At 39.5% G+C, this 26,036-nt stretch overlaps 2 protein-coding genes across 12 annotated transcripts in view; one reads left to right on the forward strand and one right to left on the reverse strand.

Moving 5' to 3' along the window:
- The window catches only part of HERC4 (HECT and RLD domain containing E3 ubiquitin protein ligase 4), a 151,274-nt gene extending 145,107 nt beyond the window's left edge, over nucleotides 1–6,167 (forward strand). For all 8 annotated transcript variants that reach the window (XM_050804706.1, XM_050804712.1, XM_050804709.1 and 5 more), the window contains 2 exons: nucleotides 2,894–2,996; nucleotides 5,516–6,167. In XM_050804706.1, the coding sequence (XP_050660663.1) occupies nucleotides 2,894–2,996; nucleotides 5,516–5,724 (312 nt within the window). In that variant the 3' untranslated portion in view covers nucleotides 5,725–6,167. The remainder of the gene's footprint in view (nucleotides 1–2,893; nucleotides 2,997–5,515) is intronic.
- A 2,732-nt stretch (nucleotides 6,168–8,899) lies between these two features.
- SIRT1 (sirtuin 1) overlaps nucleotides 8,900–26,036 on the reverse strand; it is a 36,166-nt gene continuing 19,029 nt past the window's right edge. The window contains exons 1-7 of one of the 4 annotated variants that reach the window (XM_050804716.1): nucleotides 25,038–25,408; nucleotides 21,157–21,281; nucleotides 20,517–20,664; nucleotides 19,350–19,429; nucleotides 18,010–18,196; nucleotides 14,263–14,820; nucleotides 8,900–11,018 (exon numbers count right to left, since the gene is read on the reverse strand). In XM_050804716.1, coding sequence (XP_050660673.1) covers nucleotides 10,690–11,018; nucleotides 14,263–14,820; nucleotides 18,010–18,196; nucleotides 19,350–19,429; nucleotides 20,517–20,664; nucleotides 21,157–21,189 — 1,335 coding nt within the window. In that variant the 5' untranslated portion in view covers nucleotides 21,190–21,281; nucleotides 25,038–25,408 and the 3' untranslated portion in view covers nucleotides 8,900–10,689. Of the gene's footprint in view, nucleotides 11,019–14,262; nucleotides 14,821–18,009; nucleotides 18,197–19,349; nucleotides 19,430–20,516; nucleotides 20,665–21,156; nucleotides 21,282–25,037; nucleotides 25,409–26,036 lie in introns of those variants that run through there. The other 3 variants (XM_050804717.1, XM_050804718.1, XM_050804715.1) reach the window with 3 other exon arrangements.

Consider the following 26,036-nt stretch of genomic DNA (forward strand, 5'->3'; position numbering starts at 1 on the left):
CTGTATTCCCAGCACCTAGGAGAGCACTCAGTAAGTACTTGAAACCTTGCCTGAAGTGATAATTGATGTAAGTGTTCATTCAGTTAAAACAGGACATCTTAAAAAGTATATTGTAGCGTCCAGGCGCGGTGGCTCACGCCTGTAATCCCAGCACTTTGGGAAGCTGAGGCAGGCGGATCATGAGGTCAGAAGATCGAGACTATCCTGGCCAACATAGTGAAACCCCCGTCTCTACTAAAAATATGAAAATTAGCTGGGTGTGGTGGTGCGTACCTGTAATCCCAGCTACTCAGGAGGCTGAGGCAAGAGAATCGCTTGAACCTGGGAGAGGTTGCAGTGAGCCAAGATTGCACCACTGTACTCCAGCCTGGTGACAGAGCAAGACTCCATCTCAAATATATGTATATATATTATAGTGTATTTATACTTATAACACTTTGATTTCTTCTGTCGTATATCTGATTCATTACAATTTTAGTGATTATGATTTGGAGCTTTAAATATTCTTTCTTGACCAGGACATGTGTGCACATTTTTACCAAACCATTTAGAGATTTAAAAGGAAAAAAAAAAAATTTTAGCCATCCTCTTTTCCTTCCCCACTAACATGCTCACAGTTTAATAAATTGAGTGCTAGAATTAAAGCCGTTTTCTTCAAACTTGCTTGCAATTAACAGCAAATATTTTGCAGATCTGAATTATTGAGAGTTCAGTGATTAAGATAAATCATGGCTACAAATAAGGAGAGTCCAAAATTCAAGAGGCCCAGTAGCAAGTATTTATTGAGTCTCTACTGTATGCCTGATAATGTGCAACTGAAACTATGCAAGAGATTGAGGAGGGGGCAGGAAATAAGATAGAGACATGGTCTTTGCCCTAATAAGGGAGCTAGAAATTAAATGCTTTATACACAGTTTTGATGAATACAATGAAAAAGAATTTAGTGAGTGGTACATAAGGAGGAACCTAATCTAGGCTAGATGAATCTGGGAACGCCTCTCACTAGATAGTAAGCTCCGCAAGGCTAAGTGAGGATTCTGTTCACTGAGGTTTTCCCAGGGCCAAAAACATTGACTAAAACTCATATTTGTTGGATCAATCAATGAATGAATTAGATGGCATTTAATCTGAGCCCTAAAAGAGTAAAAATTAGCCTGATGACCAAAGAAGAAAGGATGTGTCTGAGTGGTGTAGGCTGAGGAAACAGTACGTCCAAAGGACCTGATGCATCTGAAGAACTGAAAGTTAAGGCCAATTGTGGCTGGATAAGAACAGTTCACAATATAAACTATTTCCTCTCTGCTTCCTACCACCTTCTCTCTTAGTATTAATTTTTTTTTGGGTGGGGGGCAGTGGGGATGGAATTTCGCTCTTGTTGACCAGGCTGGAGTGCAGTGGCGCAGTCTCGGCTCACTACAACCTCTGCCTCCCGGGTTCAAGCAATTCTCCTGCCTCAGCCTCCCCCACGTAGCTGGGATTACAGGCATGTGCCACCACGCCCAGCTAATTTTTGTATTTTTAGTAGAGATGGGGTTTCACCATGTTGGCCAGGCTGGGCTGGAGCTCCTGACCTCAAGTGATCCACCTGCCTCGGCCTCCCAAAGTGCTGGGATTACAGGCGTGAGCCACCACGCCTGGCCAGTACTAATATTTTTGAAAGGGGAGATATATTACCCCAAAACTTACTGGCTTCAAATTACCTCAAAACTTATTGGCTTCAAAATAACAATGAAACTTTGTTGTTTTATAGTTTCTGTGGGTCAGGAATTCAGGAGTGGCTTAGCTGAGTAGTTTGGGCTCAAGGGTCCCTCATGAAGTTGCAGTCAGAATATTGGCTGGCGCTATAGTCGTCTAAAAGCATGGTTAAGGATAGAGATTCACTTCCAAGGTGGCTTACTCACCTGACTGTTGGCAGGGACCTCAGTATAGTACCATGAGTACTTCTCTTCATATAGGGATGTTTGAATATCCTCATAAAATGACAACTGGTTCCCCCCAGAGTGAGTGAACCAGAAGAAGGGCTGAAGCCATAAAGGTTTTTGTTTGTTTGTTTTGTTTTTGTTTGTTTGAGACGGAGTCTTGCTCTGTCACCCAGGCTGGAGTGCAGTGGTGCGATCTCGGCTCACTGCAAGCTCTGCCTCCTGGGTTCACGCCATTGTCCCGCCTCAGCCTCCCCAGCAGCTGGCACAACAGGCGCAGACTACCACGTCTGGCTAACTTTTTTTTGTATTTTTAGTAGAGACAGGGTTTCACTGTATTAGCCAGGATGGTCTCGATCTCCTGACCTTGTGATCCGCCCGCCTCCACCTCCCAAAGTGCTGGGATTACAGGAGTGAGCCACCGTGCCCAGCCATAGAGGTTTTTTTTTGATTTAGTCTCAGAAGTCATACGTTCCTTATATTCACAATGTCCTTATTACACACGGGCATGAATACCAGGAGGCAGTGCTCACTGGTGGCACTTGTAAACTACCTCAGAAAATTTTTAGTGTCGCTTAGTACCATATTTTTAAAAGGAGAGATAAATTTTAATGTTTGACTTCTGTTCATGAATACAGAAAAAGGAAATTTTCTGATTATCACAGATAATTCCATGTCAAACTTTTAATGGTCCTACAACATTATTTTAGTAATTCTAGTTTCTCTTTATTTTACTTTTGAAGATGATAGTATGATCCTATCATGTTATTTGAAGTGCTGGGAAAGATTTCTGGTGATTCTTATGTATTTCTTCTTCACCTGGAACTAATAACTTCAAATTGTAAATGTCCAGGAAACAGTGGGCAATCCACTGAATTGCACAAGTTTCAAACTCCTGGACCATGTTAGCTTTATGTGCTAATATATTAGCCAGTGTGTCCCTTCATACTAATAAAAGATTATGTTGTTTTTAGAATACAGAATACAAAGGGGAATATTGGGCAGAACATCCTACGATAAAAATTTTTTGGGAAGTATTTCACGAATTACCATTGGAAAAGAAGAAGCAGTTTCTGTGTAAGTATTTCTAATTAGTTGTGTACTTTATGAGTCTGGAATCTAATTATGGTATTATTCCAAAGTCCTGTTTTTAATCTTCAAGTAATTTTTTTGAAAAAGAACTGATCTGCACTCTTCAGTACATGTATTTTCTTATTTCAAAGGCTAAATTCAGTTTGCCTCCAAAATAGCATTGATTCATTCTATGAAGTAAAACAGAAGCTAACTTGGAAACGAAAGCAAACTATAGCTATGTTACAGTTACAATAAACTGGTTACAATAAACTAGGATTGTAGAACTCCTTTTAGATTTCTAAAAAGATCTCTGGAGTATAGTCATCCTTTGGCATACATTGGGGGATTAGTTCCAAGACCTCCCTGCCAAGGATACCAATATACGCTCAAGTTTCTTATATAAATTGGCATTGTTGGCCGGGCGCGGTGGCTCAAGCCTGTAATCCCAGCACTTTGGGAGGCCGAGGCGGGCGGATCACAAGGTCAGGAGATCAAGACCACAGTGAAACCCCGTCTCTACTAAAAATACAAAAAATTAGCCGGGCGCGGTGGCGGGCGCCTGTAGTCCCAGCTACTCAGGAGGCTGAGGCAGGAGAATGGCGGGAACCCGGGAGGCGGAGCTTGCAGTGAGCCGAGATCGCGCCACTGCACTCCAGCCTGGGCAACAGCGTGAGACTCCGTCTCAAAAATAAATAAATAAATAAATAAATTGGCATCGTATTTGCATATAACCTATGCACATCCTTATACTTTCAGTCATCTCTGGATTAGTCATGTGCCACATAATGACTTTTCAGTGAACGAGAGACCACATATATGATAGTGGTCCCTTAAGATTATAATACCTTATAATAACCTACTGTACCTTTACTGTGTTTAGATACACAGATACCTACTGTTATGTTACAGTTACCTACAGAAATCAGTACAGTACCATGCTGTACAGGTTTGTAGCCTGGGAGCAGTAGGACTGTATCACGTAACCTAGGTGTGTAGTAGACTGTACTGTCTAGGTTGTGTAAATATATGATATTTACACAATGAAATCGCCTAATGATGCATTTCCCAGAACATATCCTCCTCATTGACACATGAATATACCTGTATTAATACCTCATACAAAGTAAATGCTATGTAAATAGTTGTTATACTGTATTGTTGAGGGACCAGTGTGAAGAAAAAAAGTTGACATACTCAGTGCAGTCACAAGCAGCCATTTTTTGAAAATATTTTCCATTTGCAGTTGGTTGAATCCATGGATACACAATTCACAGATATGGAGGGCCAACTGTATTGCTCTTTTCTCTGTTTGGTCTTCATTTTCGTTTTGCTTCAAGACTAAAACTTTGGCAATTTCTATATAAAATAAAGCTTTTTTAGGCTTTAGTTCCCTCATTTATAACTGATGCCTGAGTATCTTTCTTCTGTTAAAGTCTGTATTCTAATTGAAATTTGGCTTATTTTTAAAGTTGTCAGAATTTATGTGTCCAAATCAGTAACATTTCCTTTGATACTCCTGCTGTTGCCAAGAATGTTTTAGCAATCTCTCCGAAATTCTTGGTCAAATTCTTCTGCATGTCATAAGGATGAGAAATCATTACTCTTTAAGAGTGTTTTGGCCGGGCGCGGTGGCTCAAGCCTGTAATCCCAGCACTTTGGGAGGCCGAGACGGGTGGATCACGAGGTCAGGAGATCGAGACCATCCTGGATAACACGGTGAAACCCCGTCTCTACTAAGAAATACAAAAAACTAGCCGGGCGAGGTGGCGGGCGCCTGTAGTCCCAGCTACTCGGGAGGCTGAGGCCGGAGAATGGCGTGAACCCGGGAGGCGGAGCTTGCAGTGAGCTGAGATCCGGTCACTGTACTCCAGCCTGGGCTACAGAGCGAGACTCCGTCTCAAAAAAAAAAAAAAAAAAAGTGTTTTGAGCCTGGGCAACATGGCAAAACCTCATCTCTACAAAAATTAGCCCTGGGCTTGGTGACACGCACCTATGCTCCCAGCTACTCCAGAAGCCGAGGTGAGAGGATTGCTCGAGCCCAGGCAGTCGAGGCTGCACTCCAGCCTAGGCAACTGAGCAAGGCTCGTCTCAAAAAAAAAAAAAAGAATGATTTGAATTTTGGCTGCCCATTATAAATTTCTGATTTAAAAAAAAAAAAAAAAAACAGAAATGAAGCAAATAGAAAAAGAAATCATAATCAAAACTGCATTTTTATTTGGTTTGTCAACTAGTTCTAAATGGCTTTTTCCAAAAAAGGGCTCTCAAAATGTTTTGGCAATGACAATATCAAACATGTATTAAGCACTTCCTTTGTGCCAGTATTAAGATTATACTTTTAAAGAAAAAATATTGTGAATGAGCAATTAGAATGTGTCTCAAAAAACTTGTCTTCCACAAATTAGGGAGTAAGTTAACACATTAGAGCAGATGTTAATGTGAAGCTCTGCTGTAGTGACTGTACAAAATATGACTTGCTACTTTTTGTTTTGAAGTGGTTGACTGAATGGTTTCTTTCTTGGCAGTATTTTTGACAGGTAGTGATCGCATTCCTATTCTTGGTATGAAGAGTCTGAAACTAGTCATCCAGTCAACAGGAGGTGGTGAGGAATATCTCCCAGTTTCCCATACTTGTTTTAATCTTCTGGATCTTCCAAAATATACAGATAAAGAAACTCTACGCTCTAAACTGATCCAAGCTATTGATCACAATGAAGGCTTCAGTTTAATATAACTTTGGAGTTCAACTATTCAGTTTAGTGCAAAAGCATTAAACTATTTGTGTTTTTCTTGTGGTGATGAATTCAGCAAGGTGACAGAGGTACTATTATAATTCTTACTTGCAGAATGTTCAATCTACGAGTGTTCATGGAAGTCAAAACATTAAAGGAAAATGAACAAACTGTTAATATTATTGTACAGAACCATGGATTTTTTTGACCATCTTCCAATAAACATAACAAGTATTGTGAATACATTAAAGTTCTACTAACATGAGTTTTAAGAGTTTGCATATTTCAGAAATGATCTGGTGTGAGTGCATGGAAATATTGCTTAATTTTTCTTCAATCATTGAGTGAAAAACCTTTAACTTTGGCCTGCAATAGTCATTTCATTATTTTTTCATTTTGTAAATAATGTTAAGTTTTGTAATAAAATAGTTATGTTCTGATACCAGTACAGTTTCTATGGTTGTAATTGAACTTGAGCAGACTTTTAGAGGTTAAAAATTATGATTTAAATCTTACTCTGAAACTCTATAAAAAGAAAAAAGCCGGGCGCGGTGGCTCACGCCTGTAATCCCAGCACTTTGGGAGGCCGAGGAGGGCGGATCACAAGGTCAGGAGATCAAGACCACGGTGAAACCCCATCTCTACTAAAAATACAAAAAATTAGCTGGGCGCGGTTGTGGGCGCCTGTAGTCCCAGCTACTCGGGAGGCTGAGGCAGGAGAATGGCGTGAACCCGGGAGGCGGAGCTTGCAGTGAGCCGAGATCGCGCCACTGCACTCCAGCCTGGGCTGGGCGACAGAGCGAGACTCCGTCTCAAAAAAAAAAAAAAAAAAAAGAAAAAAAAAGGTAGCATGGTGGAAACACAATCTTTTTTTTGCTAGAATGTCTTTGTGCAAACCTAAATCACAAATAGGGAATATACTACATAACCTGCAGTTCTTTTCTCTGTTGTGAATCCTGACATGACATGCTGATAGATGGGGGATTGTTGATCAGAGAACTTATTAATATTTAGTACTGGAGGAACTCTGTCTCCACAGTTGCCAGTAATAGAAAGAAACATTGGCTACTATGAGCACCAATCACTGGGTTATAGCTTTCAAAAGTATTGATGCTGCAGGGCTTTAGAGCTATTTCCTTGAATTTAAGAAACAAATCTTAACGGTTTTATGGTGCTGATGCTTAGTTATCTCATGCCATTAAATTGTAAGTGAGTTGATGCAATACCTGTGACTTTCTGCTAGAATGCAAATATTTATTTTTTAAATTTATTTTAAAATGCCGTGAAAACTGTTTAATAAAGATTTATTGTTTTAATATTTAAACTTTCAGTGGTTCTCATATAAGAGTCAAAATTTTTCAAAAAGAGGGATGGCTCAGGGAAGGTCTCTTAAATTTCAGATTGCTTTCTATTCCCATACGAATTTATAGAGGTCCGCAGTCTCTTAACCTGTAATTCTAAAATCTAAAAAAACGGAAAATATTGTCATCTCTCACTTTGCAGAAAAACCTGATCTGAATTGTTGAAGCTATTTATGGTATTCACTAAATAAGACTATGACCCCTGTGGGTGCTTTAAAAAATTCTTTAAAATTCGTAATTCCAAAATGCAAATAAGCCCAAGGGGTTGGATGAGGGGTTGTGGACTTGTACTTTTCAGTAGGTCAACTTAAGAAACTACTGGCGAACCATGGAACTCTTCTATAGATAGCACTAAAACAATGTTCTCACCTAAGGTACTTTTCCTCAAAGTAGTGGCATTCTTCCCCATGAGAATGTCTCCACGTACCTGATATTATACCATATTCCCTATTCGTCCACTCCTTGAGGTAGTAATTCTTTGAATCAAAAACATGTCAGATGCTGTTTCTCAATAGTAGTAACCTTTGTATATTATGAAGCCGATCTGTGAAATAGCAGGCACTTTGGATTAATAGTTCCATGAACAAATACTGTAACAAGAGAATAGCATCTCATCCGGGAGCACATTGTACAAAGCTTAATTTGGGGACACTTCCTCCCTGTTACTCTAGACTATGATACAGTGTATTAATTAACAGCAAGGAGATTCATGGTGGAAAGTTAAAATACCATTGAAGATTTCTGAAATTGCCATTTACTTTTAAAAAACAAGAAAAGTCCCGAGCTTTGTAGATAAGAGCAGCAAAGCTGCAGATCATTTGCTAAATTGTAGGGACTTTGATTATTGAGTTGGCTAAATACTTAAGTATTTGGCCTCCACACATCTATTTGTAAGGTACAAATATATAGTGTGTTTGTAGCTCTCCTGTCTTAAGTCATTCAAGCTAGTAGCCATTGTTCAGGATGATTAAGACAGCAGAACCAAGACATTCCTTTCAATTAAAAGGAAATAAAAACCAGAATGCAGGCTGGGCGTGGTGGCTTACACCTGTAATCCCAGCACTTGGAAGACTTGAGGCGGGCAGATGGCTTGAGTCTAGGAGTTCGAGACCAGCCTGGCTAACACGGTGAAACCCCGTCTCTACTAAAAATACAAAAAATTAGCCGGGCATGGTGGCGGGATTTCACCATGTTGGCCGGGCTGGTCTCAAACTCCTGACCTCAGGTGATCTGCCCACCTAGGCCTCCCAGAGTGCTGGGATTTCAGGTGTGAGCCACAGCACCTGACCAAGTTACACATACATTTTAAGGGGAACACTGCTGGCCTCTTCAAGAGTACTTTCTCCCTCAAAATAAGTAGGTTCTCAGGTCAGCCTCAAAAAGTTGATACCAAATGTCGTCTGTAGTCTTTGGACTTAAAAGACCTGGCATCCAAGAACAGATTTTCAGTTAACCCAGCCTTTGTATCACATGGATTTTCACTATCCACCACTTCCTGTTCTCTCTCGAATCCCAAACTTCTGGTCCTTTATCATAGGATATTGTCACATCCTTCTTAGGCCCTGCCCTGCCTTTTCCCCACGTTTTACTTGCTCAGGCCTCTAGCCTAAAATGGTTGAAATAGTTCTGAAATGCTTGGTGGTGATGCATCGCCTGCTACGATCAGCACCATCAGTGTTTGCAAGTACTGGTCTGGTGAGACTAATGTAATAAACTGAATGAAGAAATGTAGTATGAGAAAGAAAGCATCTAATACTATAGCATTCGAAGCTGTACAAATTCTGCAAGATTTAAAAATTATATACCTTAAACAATGTAAGTTAACAGAAAAAAGTCAAATGACAGTTTTAATAGACTTTAAAACAGTGTACAAGTAAAAAAACACTGGTTTTGTATTTCAAAAGTTGAAGGAAGATATCCAGTCATTAAACAGTCTACAAAACATATGCCAGTAGATTACATAAAAGACTATGTACAATATAAAAAGAGCTGAAAACAGTCTTCACTGTAAAAATAATTTAAAACAAACTTTTCAATTTAAAATATTATCTATAGCACAAACACATCATGCAAATGGAAAACTAAATATACTGCATTCTTTAGTGTAGCCAAATAAATTCAGATTCAGACATCTTTTAAGTAGGGAAATGGCCATTCAAATACGATTTTTTTTCTCTGGCAGTAATGGTCCTAGCTGGGTATTTTATGCATAAAGAACAGCTATATTTCAAACCCTTTTTATTGTAATAAATACTAAAGCAACAGAGGAATACTTTATTAATTTGGGAGTAATGTTCAAAAATGGTCTGAAAAATAAATGCTTACGGTGCAATTTCATAAAGTATGAACTTCTTGAAAGACTAGAAGCTTTTGCAGCTGAGAAAGTTGATCTCTAGTTTTAAGGCAGGCTAAGCTTTTAAATAAAGATAAATTATAAGAACTAGTTTCATTCATTAACTATTCTGCTATTACAAGTTACATCATGTTCATCTCCATAATACTAGGCTAGCAGTTTGGTATTTAACACCAAATCCTCCCAATGGAAGGAGACATGTACTTTCTGGCTGAGTTATAATTAACATCTTATTACTTTGGAACTGTAATCAGGGGCCTGTTGCTCTCCTCATTAATGGAAAACAGCAGTCCAAAATATTACACTCTCCCCAGTAGAAGTACCATTATTATAGATTCGGAAAGGCTTTGCATATTCACATTTTGGCAGTTTAATACTTGTGGAAAAGATCAATGCAAGCTCTACCACAGTGATAGGTATTTAAACAACAATGGCAAATATTTCAAAACTAAGGGGATCCAGGCAGGCACTATTGTTTCTAAAGCAACTGAAACATTTCCAAAGCATTTATTTGTTTTTCAGGTTAGTTTTATGAGCCAATATAGACATTACTACATGTCCACAGGAAGTACAAAAGCCATCTTCATTTGAACATAAATACAATAATCCTGAAATTCTTAGCACCAAGTATTACTTTTAAAAGTAAAGACAACCGAGTGCCCTCCCACCTATTGTCGACTTCCTTCTACTCACATTGCATGTCATTTGAGATTTTAAAAAGTTAGCTGCCACAAGTTTTGGAAAATGCCAGTGTTTAAAAATAAGTAATTGTGTTAAAGAATCAAAAGTTTAGAGTTAACAGATTTTGAGTACTTCAAACCATTCAATGTTACAAAGAAAAGTGAAAATACCATTCTTTGGTCTAGATAAGCTGTTCCCTTTACATTAATTTAACATTCCGATGGCTTTTTGAAAACTTTAAAAATGTTGAAACTCACTAGACAAAAACAAAAATTATATATACATATGAATTTATCATACAAATGAATCTTTAAAAGGAAGTTAGTCTTGACCAACAGCTGATTAAAGATACTTAGTACCTTTTTTTAAAAAAAAAAGTTAGTGTTGAATTTGTACAAGTACAGAAATAATGAAGTTAAAAATTATCCATGAAAAACAATCTATTTTACCAATCTATAAATATTACCTTTCTGGTTTCCTTGCTCTATAGAGTTCACAAGTAAACATTCATTTTGACATGCTAAAGTTCCTAATGCTGGTGGAACAATTCCTGTACCTGCACAATTATTACACTATGATTTGTTTGATGGATAGTTCATGTCTGTTACTTCCTGTTTCATAGATATAGCTTCATTAATTGCCTCTTGATCATCTCCATCAGTCCCAAATCCAGCTCCTCCAGCTCTCTCTGGAATATCAGGCTCATCTTCTAAGCCATTGTAGAATTCTTCAATTTCACTTTCATCCTCCATGGGTTCTTCTAAACTTGGACTCTGGCATGTCCCACTATCACTGTTACTGCCACAAGAACTAGAGGATAAGACGTCATCTTCAGAGTCTGAATATACCTCAGCGCCATGGAAAATGTAACGATTTGGTGGCAAAAACAGATACTGATTACCTGAAATATAATGATGAAAACGTTACTTTCAGTTTTCTAAGTCTGAGCAGTCTGGAATGAAGTGTGGGTACCAGCTCTGCCTTTTATAAGTGTCCTTATGAAAGACTACCATTAGTGTTTAAAAACAACTGGGAGGCCATGATGTGCCTGCAGTTCCAGCTACTCAGGAGGATGAGGCGGGTGGACTGCTTGAGCCCAGGAGTTCAAGGGCCAGCCTAGGCAACACAGTGATGGCCTGTCTCTTAAAAATTAATTAAATACAAGCAATACACTTAGTCCTGGGTTCAAATCTTAGTTCTGCCATTTATTATATCTTTGCAAATTTGTAAGTGTACCTCTGTGCCTCAATTTCCTCATCTAGAGAATGAAATAAATTTTCACAACCCTATGAAGGAGGGAAGTGTGAAAAATGTAGAGAACCATATTCAATAAAGGTTATTTCACCAATTATTTTAAAAAGATTTGATGAAAATGAAGTATCCAGCCCAGCCTACATTAGATACCCAATTTGTGTTCATTAAGCAACTTCTCTAAAGCACACAGGCTTTTAAAGCATCTTCATTAACTATTTTCATTTAACTTTTTTCTGATTTTAAACCTAAAATATTGTCAATAATGTAATCACCACAAATTCATAGTGTAGTCTGTAGACACTGAATCTACAGTATCACCTGTGAATCTAAATTTAGATTCACTCGAGATCTCAGGCCCCATGAGCCACCTACTGATTCAGAATGTGTGTGTATATACACATACAGTCTAAGATGCTTTTGAAGTCCTATAAGATGTAATCTGAATCCATGAATACCAATAAAGTTCTTTCTAGAGCACACCAAATCAATCCTAGCTTGGCCATTTGGGGTTTAAGTGAAAGAGTAGGATCCCTAAAAACTGATGGAAAAGTTTTCTACCCTTGAATTCACAGTATGTCCCTAACTTAACATCTCTTTTCACACATAATAAATGTAATATTTATTGTACCGTATCCCAGACTAATTCACAAAAGCCTGGTTACCACACTGGTAGGTGGCAAACCTAAAGTTCTCTCCAAAGTGGCTCTCAAACTTTTTTATACTGCATCATGACCCAGTTTTCACCCTGACTACAACCTGTGTGACAATTCTGACCTGAATCCCTGAAATTTATTTCACAGTCCACTACAAATCACTGTGAAAACCACTTATTTCCCTCTATTACAACAGATACATAGTACTCATCAGTTTCCTAAGACACCACAGGCAGGGCACAGTGGCTCACACCTGTAATCCCTACACTTTGGGAGGCCAAGGCAGGCAGACTGCTTGAGCCCAGGAGTTCAAGATCAGTCTGGGCCATGTGGCAAGAACTTGTCTCTACAAAAACTAAAAAAAAAAAAAAAAAATTAGCTGAGCATGAGGGCACGCGCCTGTGGTCTCAGCTACAGCTACTCCGGGAGGCTGAGTCAGTTGAATAGCTGGAACCTGGGAGACGGAGGTTGCCGTGAGCCGAGATCACGCCATTGTACTTCAGCCTGGACAGCAAAAGCAAAACTCCGTCTCAAAAAATAAATAAATAAAAATGTAAAAAAATAAAAATGACTGCTCCAGGTTAACTCTGTTTCCTGGGAAAAGAGATTTATGCGTTTGACACATCTGCCAAAATGACATTCAAGAAAAGTTCCCAGTGCAAGTCTTAGTGCACAGGTAGACTTTGTATATGATAGAGACGACTGTATATTACCTAAGTCAGTAGCAATTTTTCTACTTTCTGACTTCTGCCACGATTTGCAAACATAAGCATCCCTCTATGCTTTTTCTAGTTTCCCCTGGGAACACGTCTGCTCTTTTTAAATCCCTACCTATTGTTAAATATTTTGCTCCTTAGAAAGCCTTGTATAATCTAATCTCCAAGTACAATCTACCTTTTGGGGCTGGGCATGGTGGCTCACGCCTGTAATTCCAGCACTTCTGGAGGCCGAGGCGGGTAGATCACAAGGTCAGGAGATTGAGACTAGACTTACCAACATGGCAAAACCCTGTCTCTACTAAAAATACAAAAACCACCCGGGCATGGTGGCGCACGCCTGTAATCTCAGCTACCCAGGAGGCTGAGGCAGAAGAATCACTTGAACCTGGGAGGCGGAGGTTGCAGTGAACTGACATTGTGCCACTGCACTCCAGCCTGGGCAAGAGTGAGACTCCATCACCAAAAAAAAAAAAAAAAAAACCCAAAAAAAACAAACTACCTTTTGGGTGATGTTTTGTTCAAAACAATACTACTTTGTTCTTCAGCAGCACCTATACCAAAGTATTAATGAGTAACACCCACATTTATAATTACATACAACATTAATCACTGTGTCTCCAGAACTTACCACAGTGCCTAATATGAAAAAGGCCAAAGGTTTATTCAACTGAACTACAATGTATTTACAGCAAATGACTGGAATACTCAAATACAGTTGTCTAAAATTTGTCAGTTTTCACCAAGTATGGTAAATGGAATGAGACTTAAGAGTTCTAAATTATAGCTAAGTTACAGTGGTTTTTTTTTTTTTTTAACAGTATTTTTCTAACATTAAGTTAGGAATTTCGACCAGACTACTTGGACTTAAAACATCAGCTTCCGAACAGTAGAAAGTGATTTCACCTATGTCAATTAACACTGATTGATAAAGACTATGCATGTTCTAAACAGGGTAGAAACTATTCCTATATTCAGTGGAGAAGAATCACGGATTCTTTCCAAGTCCTCAGAGGAAACACAGATGTGTTCTAAATCTCAGACAACACTGCATAGTAGTTAAGGGGGCAGGCTCTAAGCACAAACAGACTGGAATTTTAATCTGGTTCTTTCACTTCTTAGTATTTACCGTGCATGAGGTATTTAACCTCTATGGTCCTGAGTTTTCCCACCTGCAGAAGAAAGTAATAGATTCTACCTCAGAAGATTAAAATCATGTAACATATGTAAAGCAGCTAACCCACAATAAGCACCCAAATCTGTCATTGTTTCCGCCAGCTAATAACCCATTCTTATTTTTCCATCCCCTAGAGAAAACATACAGAGCACTATTAAACACTTCCTTCTCTGTATTATGAAGGATACCAGAAGATTTACCTTTCTGATTACGAACTGTACAGTTTCTCTAAACAGAATCAACTACATAAAGCTACCCTATCGATTAACCTGCCGAAATAGCTAATTTTTTGGAAATATTGTTATGACAACTATACTTTCAAAATGGTTCGATTGCCTTTCTTACCATCAAGCCGCTTACTAATCTGCTCCTTTGCCACTCTACTAGGCCAGCATTTTCTCACTGTTCCAGCCACTGAGGTTCTTTCATTTTTCTCCCCAGTACTGGAACCAACATTCTTCAAATCCGGATTTCCCATGTGTTCAGCAATACTTTCAACATTCCTAGAAGTCTGTACTTCCTGTGGTTTTTCTTCCATACGACCTTTTGATTCAGACACATCTAAATCATCATTACTCTTAGCTGCTTGGTCTAAAAGTGTGACAATCACTGAAGAATCTGGTGGTGAAGTTCTTTCTGGTGAACTTGAGTCTTCTGAAATATGAAGAGGTGTGGGTGGCAAGTCTGGCAAATAAGCCAATTCTTTTTGTGTTCGTGGGGGTTTTTCAGTAATTTCTGAAAGCTTTACAGGGTTACAGCAAAGTTTGGCATATTCACCACCTAACCTATGACACAATTCATTAATTATGACATCACAGTCTCCAAGAAGCTCTACATCAAAATGCAGATGAGGCAAAGGTTCTCTATTAATTAATATCTGAGGCACTTCATGGGGTATGGAACCTAAAATAGGGTGAAAAATAAAAGTTAAAAAAAGGGAGGAAGAAGTAAGCTAATAAAACCACAACAGATACATTACACAAAAATCCAACAAGGGCTTGAGCTCCAAATTTCCAAAAAAAACCCATGCACTAAATACTTAACCAAGCCATTACATTTCATCAAGCAAGCAGATGGGCAGTTAAATGTCTTTTATAAAACGTTCAGGTTCTGCTCCTGTCACCTGGTTACCCCTGAGCAATATTCCCAGACTTTCCCACTCTGAACCTCATATTTCCTTGTCTGTAGAATGGGGATAATAGTACTTTTCCACAAGACTGTGAAGATTAAATGAGTTAATAAGTCAAGTGCATAGAAGAGTTCTTGGCACATAAATGTTCTACTTAAGTAGCTCCTGATATAAAGAAGGTGAGCCGGGTGCGGTGGCTGACACCTGTAATCCCAGCACTTTGGATGGCCGAGGCAGGCGGATCACCTGAGGTCAGGAGTTCAAGACCAACCTGACCAACATGGTGAAACCCCGTCTCTACTATTAGCCGGGTGTGTGGTGGCGCATGCCTCTAATCCCAGCTTCTTGGGAGGAAAAATGCTTGAATCCAGGAGGCAGAGACTGTAGTGAGGAAGAGACTGCAGTGAGCCAAGATCATGCCATTGCACTCCAGCCTGGGCAACGAGGGAGGCAAGGAGGACGGGAGGAAGGATGGGAGGGAGGATGGAAGGATGGGAGGGAGGATGGAAGGATGGGAGGGAGGATGGAAGGATGGGAGGGAGGATGGAAGGATGGAAGGGAGGATGGAACGATGGGAGGGAGGATGGAAGGATGGGAGGGAGGATGGAAGGATGGGAGGGAGGATGGGAGGAAGGACGGACGGACAGAAGGATGGACTGATGGGAAGGAAGGACGAATGGACAGAAGGACGGACATACAGAAGAAAGGAAGGACAAACAGAAGGTGGAAGGATGGAAAGATGGAAGGAAGGGAGGAAGGGAGTGGGGGGGAGGGGAGGGAAGGAAAAAAGTCATACAAATAAATTCTACACTATTGTAAACCTGTTTCTTTTTTTAATTATCTTTGCAACACACCATACTATCCCACAGAAAGCTTTCGAAATAAAAAACGGGGCGTGGTAGCTCATGCCTGTAATCCTAATGCTTTGAGAGGCAGAGGAGGAAGGATCACTTGAGGCCAGGAGTTTATGACCAGCCTGGACAACAAAGTGAATCCCGTTTCTACAAAAAAAAAATTTTTTTCATTAGCCAAGCATGGTGTGCGTGTGTGGTCCTAACTACTCGGGAAGCTGAAGTGGACGGATTGCTTGTCCCCAGGAGTTCAAGGCTGCAGTGAGCTATAACTGCACCACTGCACTCTAGCCTGAGCTACAGCAAGACATCCATCTCTTAAAAATAAAAATAAAAAAAGCTTTTAAGCAGAGTGCCTCTGAATTTGCTTTAAAAAGAGTAACTCAAGAACAAAGGGACTTGTATATTACATTTTCATGTTTCATTTAATTGCAAATTGTCTTGTATTCTACTTTAACAGAATTTCACAGCTAATTAGGTAAGACTGAGTTAACTGCTAAAGCCACAAGATATGGGATAGACACAAAATTGAAGAGCTTGACTCCATGTTTCCTTCAACTGTTTACTCTGGCTGCCTTGACTGCTGATATGGGGTCTAATTAAATTCTCTGGCTAGGGATTTAATATTGTTTCCTCTCCTCTTTCTCTCACTTGTGAAAGGATACATCTGATGCAACTGAAATCTCTCTCTCTCCTCCTCCTCCTCCTCCTCTGATTCTAAACTAGAGGAGAGAACAGTATGAGAATACATATGACAAAGAAATGTTCCTGAGAGTAACAGGGATTTAAATTTTATGTGAACATTTTATACACACACCCTTTTGGGTAAACTAGACCAACATATCACCATTATGACTTGGCTATTATTACAACAAGAATGAACCAATCATTTTGAGCCCCCAAATTCCATCTTACATGGTACGTTACACTTCTACCTTCTACCAAACTATATATTTGAATTTATTAAATGTGAAATCAATTAAATTTGAAAGATCAACAACTGTAATCTTAAGAATAAAAAATATGAGGATTAAGGACCATTTCATAAATTAATTGATGCTAACATTAAAAACACATTCCACCAAAAAGTCTAAGTTACACTCTTTACCCTTGTCTTAATTTTTCACATAAATCAGAAGTAGAGTTTAGCATTACTTGTGGGTTTTTTTGTTTTTGATTTTTTGAGACAGAGTCCCACTCTGTCGCCCCGGCTGGAGTGCAGTGGCAATCTCGGCTCATTGCAACCTCTGCCTCCTGGGTTCAAGCAGTTCTCACACCTCAGCCTCCCACGTAGCTGGAACTACATGCGCACACCACCACGCCCAACTGATTTTTGTATTTTTAGCAGAGACAGGGTTTCACCATGTTGGCCAGGCTGGTCTCAAACTGCTGCCCTCAAGGGATCCACACACCTCGGCCTCCCAAAGTGCTGAGATTACAGGCATGAGTCACTAACGTTACTTGTGTTTTGACAACCCTCCACACCCCATCAAAATGTCAGATTCACCAGTCTCAATGAACAACAATGCCACATAAAAAATAGTTTAGCCAGATGTGGAGGCTTGTGTCTGTAATCCTAGCTACTCAAGGGGCTGAGGCAGGAGGATCCTTGAGCCCAGGAGTTCAAATCCAGCCTGGGCAACACAACAGGACCTCATCTCTACTAAAAATAAACAATTTCTGGCCGGGCATGGTGGCTCATGCCTGTAATCCCAGCACTTTGGGACGCCAAGACGGGTGGATCACCTGAGCTCAGGAGTTCGAGACCAGCCTGCCAACATGGCGAAACCCGGTCTCTACTAAAAATATAAAAAGTTAGCCAGGCATGTTGGTGGACAACTGTAATCCCAGCTACTCAGGAGGCTGAGGCAGGAGGATCGCTTGAACCCAGGAGGCGGAGGTTGCAGTGAGCTGAGATCACGCCACCGCACTCCAGCCTGGGCAACAAGAGGGAAACTCCATCTCAATAAATAAACAATTTCGAAAATTAGCTCTTCACCACTCTTTCAAACAGAAGCAGAGTAAGATTACTAGAGTTAGGGTCTATTATACAGATCCACAACCCATGACATTATATATAGAAATGATCTCCAAAAGCCATCACCAACTTACTTGGAATTAGTGCTACCGGTCTTACTTTGAGGGAAGACCCAATAACAATGAGGAGGTCAACTTCATCTTTGTCATACTTCATGGCTCTATGAAACTGTTCTGGTAAATTTTCACCAAAAAACACAATCTCTGGTTTCATGATAGCAAGCGGTTCATCAGCTGGGCACCTAGGACATCGAGGAACTACCTACGAATTTTCAGATTTTGGTTGAGACAGAGAAGCAAACAGTAAGCTCAAGTTAGAAATAGTCAACATTTCCATACCTCTAAGAATACATTTCAGAATTATTAAAAAAAAAAAAAAAAAAAAAAAAAAAACAGAAAAGCTATAAACAGCAACTGGGTAACAATCTAAACGTCAATGATGGGTAGTTTATTAACATACTATGAAACAGTGAAATACTATGCTCTTGTTATAATATCTATATAGAAAAACACTTGACATTGAAGAGTCCATCATATAAGAGGAAAAACACAATGTGTGTATATACACAAAATGGGAATTGATCCTTTAAAAGAAAAATACACATTTGTAAAACAAAATGACTCCATTTTATTTATTTGAGATGGAGTCTCATTCTGTTGCCCAGGCTGGAGTGCAGTGGCATGATCTCAACTCACTACAGCCTCCACCTCCTGAGTTCAAATGATTCTCCTGCCTCAGCCTCCCAAGTAGCTGAGATTAAAGGCATATGCCACCATGCCAGGCTAATTTTCGTATTTTTAGGAGAGACGGGGTTTTGCCATGTTGGCCAGGCTGGTCTTGAACTTCTGACCTCAAATGATCCACCCACCTCAGCCTCCCAAAGTGCTGGGATTACAAGCATGAGCCACTGCACCTGAACAATGATTCCATTTTAATATACTATTCTTCCTCTTTCATAATAATATAATTAACTCTATATATTGCTAAGCACACAGGACATATTTCTGGATAATTTTTATTTTCTGCTACATTTTCCTATATTTTTTGGCAATGAACATGTATGAAATAATTTTAAAAGATTACCACAACTAATTTAAGGTTCAAATCTGACAGGCACAAAAAGGGAAAGGATGGAGAAAAACTACAACAACAACAACTTGCTTATGATCTGATGTTTTATGTTCGGCTTAGATACTAAGAAGCCAATTTCATAATTTTAACAGACTTTATAGGGCTGTTTTCTATATAAGGTATTGAAAGGTTCTTGTATATTTTACCAAAATTCCCAATTACTATTTTCTTCCTGAATATTTCTGTATCACGTATACCTTTAAGGGTAAAAAAAGGATTTTGAGGCAAAAGAAGAAATACTTCAGAGACATGCACAATTCCTAAAATACGGGAAACAAATTACCTGATTAAAAATATCTCCTCGTACAGCTTCACAGTCAACTTTGTATTTACAAATCAGGCAAGATGCTGTTGCAAAGGAACCTAAACACAACCAACATATATGTGCTTTATTAATGAAGTATTTCTGTTTCTTGAACACACCACGAATGTTATAAAGTTTGACATCAGAAATGTTAACAGGGTTTAAAGATTTTTAACTTTGATTTTAAACCTCAGAACACACTGCAGATTTTGTGATACACTACAGGAGAATCTAGGGGATGAATAATTTATATATTTATTTATACATAGAATGAACACAATTCTCAATCGCTGAGACAATAATGATGCCTTCTAAAGCTACTCTTTTGAACAAAACTGTAACAACTCGCTCCTGCAGAGCTAAAATCCTGCAGAGTTGAACAGTTCCAATTCTATTACCTTAGTTCAGCAGTTCTTAGAAACACTTTAGATACCTAATGGCGTGTTCATACTTGTTTTACATTAAACATTTCTGAATCTCTGAATTCTGTACATCTCAACTATCCAGTTCTTTTAGTTTCATAAACTAAAGATGTCACATTTCTTCATTAATAGCTAACATTACTCTTGTAATCAGTTTTTTTTTTTTTTTTTTTTTGGACAGAGTCTCACTCTCTGTCTCCCAGGCTGGAGCGCAATGGTGCAATCTTGGCTCACTGCAACCTCCAACTCCCAAGTTCAAGTGATTCTCATGCCTCAGCCTCCTAAGTGGCTGGGATAACAGGTACGCCACCATGCCCGGCTAATTTTTGTATTTTTAGTAGAGCCAGGGTTTCACCATGTTGGCCAGGCTGTTCTCGAACTCCTGGCCTCATGTGATCCGCCCGCTTCAGCTTCCCAAAGTGCTAGGATTACAGGCGTGAGTCACCACACCCAGCCAGAAAAGATTATTTAAAATAATTGAATGCATGCAACTGCAACATCTTTTGAAATCAAAAGCAAATTAATATTTGAGGTTTTATATAATTAACTGTTTTTATTATTTTTGTTTTCTACTTTTCTACTTTTCGGAGGTTATCTATAATTAACGAGATAACATGATTAAATAATGCTTTATCTCCACTTCTCAATGGCAGTCTGCTTTAGAGGAAAAATCCTCCTATAAAACTAAAATAAATTACAGAAAACCATTCTGAAGTTTACTAACCATGACACTGAATTATCCTCTGGATTCCCGCAACCTGTTCCAGCGTGTCTATGTTCTGGGTATAGTTGCGAAGTAGTTTTCCTTCCTTATCTGACAAGGCTATGAATTTGTGACAGAGAGATGGTTGGAATTGTCCAGGATATATTTCCTATATCAAGTAAAAGGTAGAAAAAATTTACATTAGTGAAATAAACTACAGATGTCATATGTTTAACAAAAAACTACCGATAATCCCCCACATATAATTTTAAAAATGAAATAGATGAGCATTTTAAAGTATCTAGATGGATGCAACACACACCTACAAAAGGACTGTTGCTGTCATGTGTAAAACTCAGCAATTAGTGAACTTGGCCCCTTGAAGAAAAAGACAAAGTCAGCCCATAAACATCTCTAATAAATGTTGATATTTTAATAAAAGTCAGAAGTAACACAACCTTAGGATATCTAATTTTTTTTGGCTGCAAATTCAGATTTTTTTCTTTAAAGAAAAATGGGAAACTTTAAAATTACAGGTATCAAGGTAGGGTGATTTTTAAAAAAGCACTGTCAATACAAGAATATTTTAAAATTTTTTTGATTTATCATTCATTAGAATATCAACCTGTTGGAAGTTTAAAGCTAAAGTTTTAATCCTTACCAAAATTGTTTTCCTTCCACTGCACAGGCACATACTGGTATAGTATAGAGTTGCTCATGAATGCTGAGTTGCTGGATTTTGTGTGTGTGTTTTTCCCCCCAAATAATGCTTCAATGCTGTTTCTTCTTTAAAAACAAAGAATTCAGATATACACATGGCAAAAAGATCAGAGAAAAAGTATCAATTTTGGTCCTCCCAACTTTTGACAGTGTTTTTATTAAATTTCATTTAGTAAGTGACTATGGCAAAGGAAGTTTCTTCTCTACTTTTTCCTTTAAAGTAGTAGTGCTATCATCTACTTACTTCCTTACCATTCATTACAGGCTCTAATCTATCATAATGCTAGCAAAAAACTAGACACAACCGTATGCCCATCAGTAGGGAACCGGTTGTATAAATATGGTACGTCCATAATAGTGGAATATGTAGCCATTAAAAAGAATGAGGGAGATCTAGATGAACTGCCCTAGAAAATGGTTCATGACATACATGAAAAAAGCAAATTAGTCACCAGTATGTATAACTTTTGTTTTTGTTACTAAGCAAAAATTGAAATTATATGCACATGTATATAGAGATGTCCATTTAATCAACCAAGTCAGGAAGGATACAAACAGGCTGTAAGCAGATGTGGGGAGCTTTCACTTCTGACATTATACAAAAAAGTTTAATAGCAATTAAGGATGACTTTTTACCTATTTAATATTTCAAATTAAAAAAAAAAAAATCCCCAATGAAATTTCTAAGTTCTACTACCCAGGCTTCTAAGTAAAACTTAAGTGAATTCTGTAACAGCTATCACATACATGTCCACATGCTGCTAAAAACCTAGTATCCCAAAATATTGCCATACATTCAAATATTTATCACAAATTTTATGAATAACTCTTTCCAATTTAAGAAATGGACAGTGCATATAGTAGCAAGGGAAAAGCTTAATAAAGTCAATGTTTACAGAAAATCAAAAGCCATTGTTTTGGAAAAGTGACTTGTGTTAAATCCACCACTGTTTTCTTCCCCAGAATGCTTTGTTCTAATACATTTACATTTGAGAGATTAAGCATTGTAATGTCTTATTAAAGCTCCTTCTGGAAACAGCTTTTAGAGTATTTTCGGCACTACGAGAATATGCTAGACAACAGATAAAATAGGATCCATAGTAGTAAGCAAGTGATAATAGCATGCCAAATGCAGAATTAAAAAGAGAAAATAACTCCAAAGCATGGTCAGGGAACAAGAGCAAGTACCAAGACTCCACCCTCCCTGAATTAACTGTGTGCCTTATCCACGTCCACCCCCATCCTTCCTAAAGGGTAGAGTAAGAGAAACAAACAAGTATGGAACACTAGATTTAGCTCTTACACTTGTTTCCCTCCATGTCCCTTATAACAGTTCAAAGTTAGCCCTTAAAATTAACTATTTAACTACCTTTAAGACAAATCATAAAGGACATTTTTTATTTTATGAGCCTTTTTTTTTTTTTGAGACAGAGTTGCGCTCTTTTTGCCCAGGCTAGATGGAGTGCAATGGCACAATCTCGGCTCACCGCAACCTTCGCCTCCCGGGTTCAAGTGATTCTCCTGCCTCAGCCTCCTGAATAGTTGGGATTACAGGCATGTGCCACCACCCCGGCTAATATTGTATTTTAGTAGAGATGGGGTTTCTCCATGTTGGTCACGCTGGTCTTCAACTCCTGACCTCAAGTGATCCACCTGCCTCGGCCTCCCAAAGTGCTGGGATTACAGGCGTGTGCCACCACACCTGACCAAGCCTACATTTTACGTATGTGAGAATCTGAATGATTTGGGTCTCTGACTCATACTTTCTGTCACGTATGAAATGGACCATGTCTGAATTATTAGATTTAAATACAGTGTTCAAACTAAGAAATAGTACAGGTGTAGTGGCTCACACCTCTAATCCCAGCAGTTTGGAAGGCTGAGGCGGGCAGGTTACTTGAGACCAGGAGTTCGAGACCAGCCTGGGCAACATGGCGAAACCCTGACTCTACAAAAAACACAAAAATTACAAAAATTAGCCGGGCCTCATGGTTCATGCCTGTAGTCCCAGAAACTCAGGAGGCTGAGGTGGGAGGATCACCTGAGCCCAGGTAGGAAGAGGTTCCAGTGAGCTATGATCATGTCACTGCTCTCCAGCCTGGGTGACAGAGCCTTTTAAAAAACACAAAACAAACAAAAAAAACTAAAAGGAATCTGAAATAATGAAAAAAATTACTCTGGAAGGACTGTTCTAATATAAACCACTCCTCCTAAGATAGGACCACTTGTTGAAAACCAAATGACTGGAGATACAACTTACAGATAGAATATGGATTAACTCTTCCACAGTGAAAGTGTGACATGCTTAGTCCTATTCCAAGCAAGACAGGCCACCCAGTTTGAATATCCTAAAGCCTTTTTTTTTTTTTTTGAGACGGAGTCATGCTCTGTCGCCCAGGCTGGAGTGCAGTGGCCGGATCTCAGCTCACTGCAAGCTCCGCCTCCCGGGTTTACACCATTCTCCTGCCTCAGCCTCCCAAGTAGCTGGGACTACAGGCGCCCACCACTTCGCCCGGCTAGTTTTTTGTATTTTTTAGTAGAGACGGGGTTTCACCGTGTTAGCCAGGATGGTCTCGATCTCCTGACCTCGTGATCCGCCCGTCTCGGCCTCCCAAAGTGCTGGGATTACAGGCTTGAGCCACCGTGCCCGGCCTATCCTAAAGCCTTTTTAAGGAACCAATCATGAGGGCTGGGCCATTCTGTTGCTGCCATACAGATCCTTATAGACTAAGAATGGAAGCAGAACTGGAACCAAAGGCTCAAAACACTGTAAAAATAAACCCTGCTTTCACATAGCTGTGTCTGGAAACATGTAAATAATCCAGGAATTGGCCATAGGCAACCAACGTGGTCAAAATTAAAGCTTAGAACTACCTGCAGAAAAAATGGCTTTTCTCCAGAGATTATGCCTTTCCTTCTTCTCCAAATTTCTAGCAATATGAATAAGACTCCAGTAAAGGCACAGGTGTAAATGCAGTCCCTCAAAGCTAAGAAAGCGGCCGGGCGCGGTGGCTCACGCCTGTAATCCCAGCACTTTGGGAGGCCGAGACGGGCGGATCACGAGGTCAGGATATCGAGACCATCCTGGCTAACACGGTGAAACCCCGTCTCTACTAAAAAAATACAAAAAACTAGCCAGGCGAGGTAGCGGGCGCCTATAGTCCCAGCTACTAGGGAGGCTGAGGCAGGAGAATGGCGTGAACCCAGGAGGCGGAGCTTGCAGTGAGCTGAGATCCGGCCACTGCACTCCAGCCTGGGTGACAGAGCGAGACTCCGTCTCAAAAAAAAAAAAAAAAAAAAAAAAAAAAAACTAAGAAAGCTGGGCGTAGTGGCACAGGCCTGTAGTTCCAGCTACTGGGGAGACAGATGAGGGAAAATCACTCGAGTCTGGGAGTTAGAGAGCTGTAGTACTCTAGGATCGTGCCTATGGATGGGCAATACACTCCAGCTCACACAACATAACGAAATTCACCCCCACCTTATTTTTTTTTTTTGAGACAGAGTCACCCAGGATGGAGTGCAGTGGCACGATCTTGGCTCATCGCAACCTCCGCCTCCTGGGTTCAGGCAATTCTCCCACCTCAGCCTCCCAAGTAGCTGGCACTACAGGTGCACGCGACCACACTCAGCTAATTTTGTTTATTTTTAGTAGAGACACGGTTTCGCCATGTTGGTCAGGCTGGTCTCAAACTCCTGACCTCAGGTGATCCACCTGCCTTGGCCTCCCAAAGTGCTGGGATTACAGGTGTGAGCCACTGTGCCCAGCCAAAATTTCCTCTTTAAAAATAAGAATTTTAAATTAAAGAATTCATCAAAATTTACCGATGTTAATCTTTGCTGATATCCACCTCCTCCTATATATAGTTCAGATGGAGGCAGTAAGTAGAGTTGCTAAGAAAATAGAACGTAAATGTTCCTGTCAAAAAAAGTGAAAGACATCAATCCTGGTAAGAAGAGTCCTCATAATCCCTCCTGTCTCTTTCATTCCACAAAACCACACTTGAATAAACTGCTCAACATCTTAATCAATACTAATAAATTGGTCATATGACAAATTCAACTGCATTTCAATATATAAATGAGTATGGCTATGTTCTAATAAAAGTTTGTATTTATGAACACTGACATGAGAAATTTATATAATTTTCAAGCGTCATGAAACAGTTCTTTCAATTTTTTCCCCAGTCATTTAAAATTAATCATTAGCAGGGGTGGCTCAAGCCTGTGGAGGTGGGACTGGAGGTCAGGCGATCGAGAATCCTGACGTTGGGTGAAACCCGAATAATAAGTTCAGGAGATCTATTGTTGACTATAATTAAGAACATACTGTGGCCGGACACGGTAGCTCATGCCTGTAATCCCAGCACTTTGGGAGGCCGAGGCAGGCGGATCACCTGAGGTCAGGGGTTCAAGACCAACCTGGTCAACACGGTGAAACCCCATCTCTACTAAAAATACAAAAATCAGCTGGGCATGGAGGCAGGCACCTGTAATCCCAGCTACTTGGGAGGCTGAGGCAGGAGAATCACTTGTACCTGGGAGGCGGAGGTTGCAGTGAGCCAAGATAGCACCACTGCACTCCAGCCTGGGGAAGAGAGAGAGATTTTGTCTCAAAACAAAAACAAGAACAACAACAACAACAAAAAAAACATATTGTATACCTGAAAATTATTAAGAGATTTTAAATGTTCTCACCACCAAAAAAAAGTATGTGAAGTAATGAATATTAGCTTGAGTTAGCCATTCCATAACATACACACATCAAAACATCATGTTGAATACCACATAAATTTTATTTGTTGATTTAAGTAATAAATTAAT

This window comes from Macaca thibetana, chromosome 9 (assembly GCF_024542745.1).
Source record: "Macaca thibetana thibetana isolate TM-01 chromosome 9, ASM2454274v1, whole genome shotgun sequence".
NCBI lineage: Eukaryota > Metazoa > Chordata > Mammalia > Primates > Cercopithecidae > Macaca > Macaca thibetana.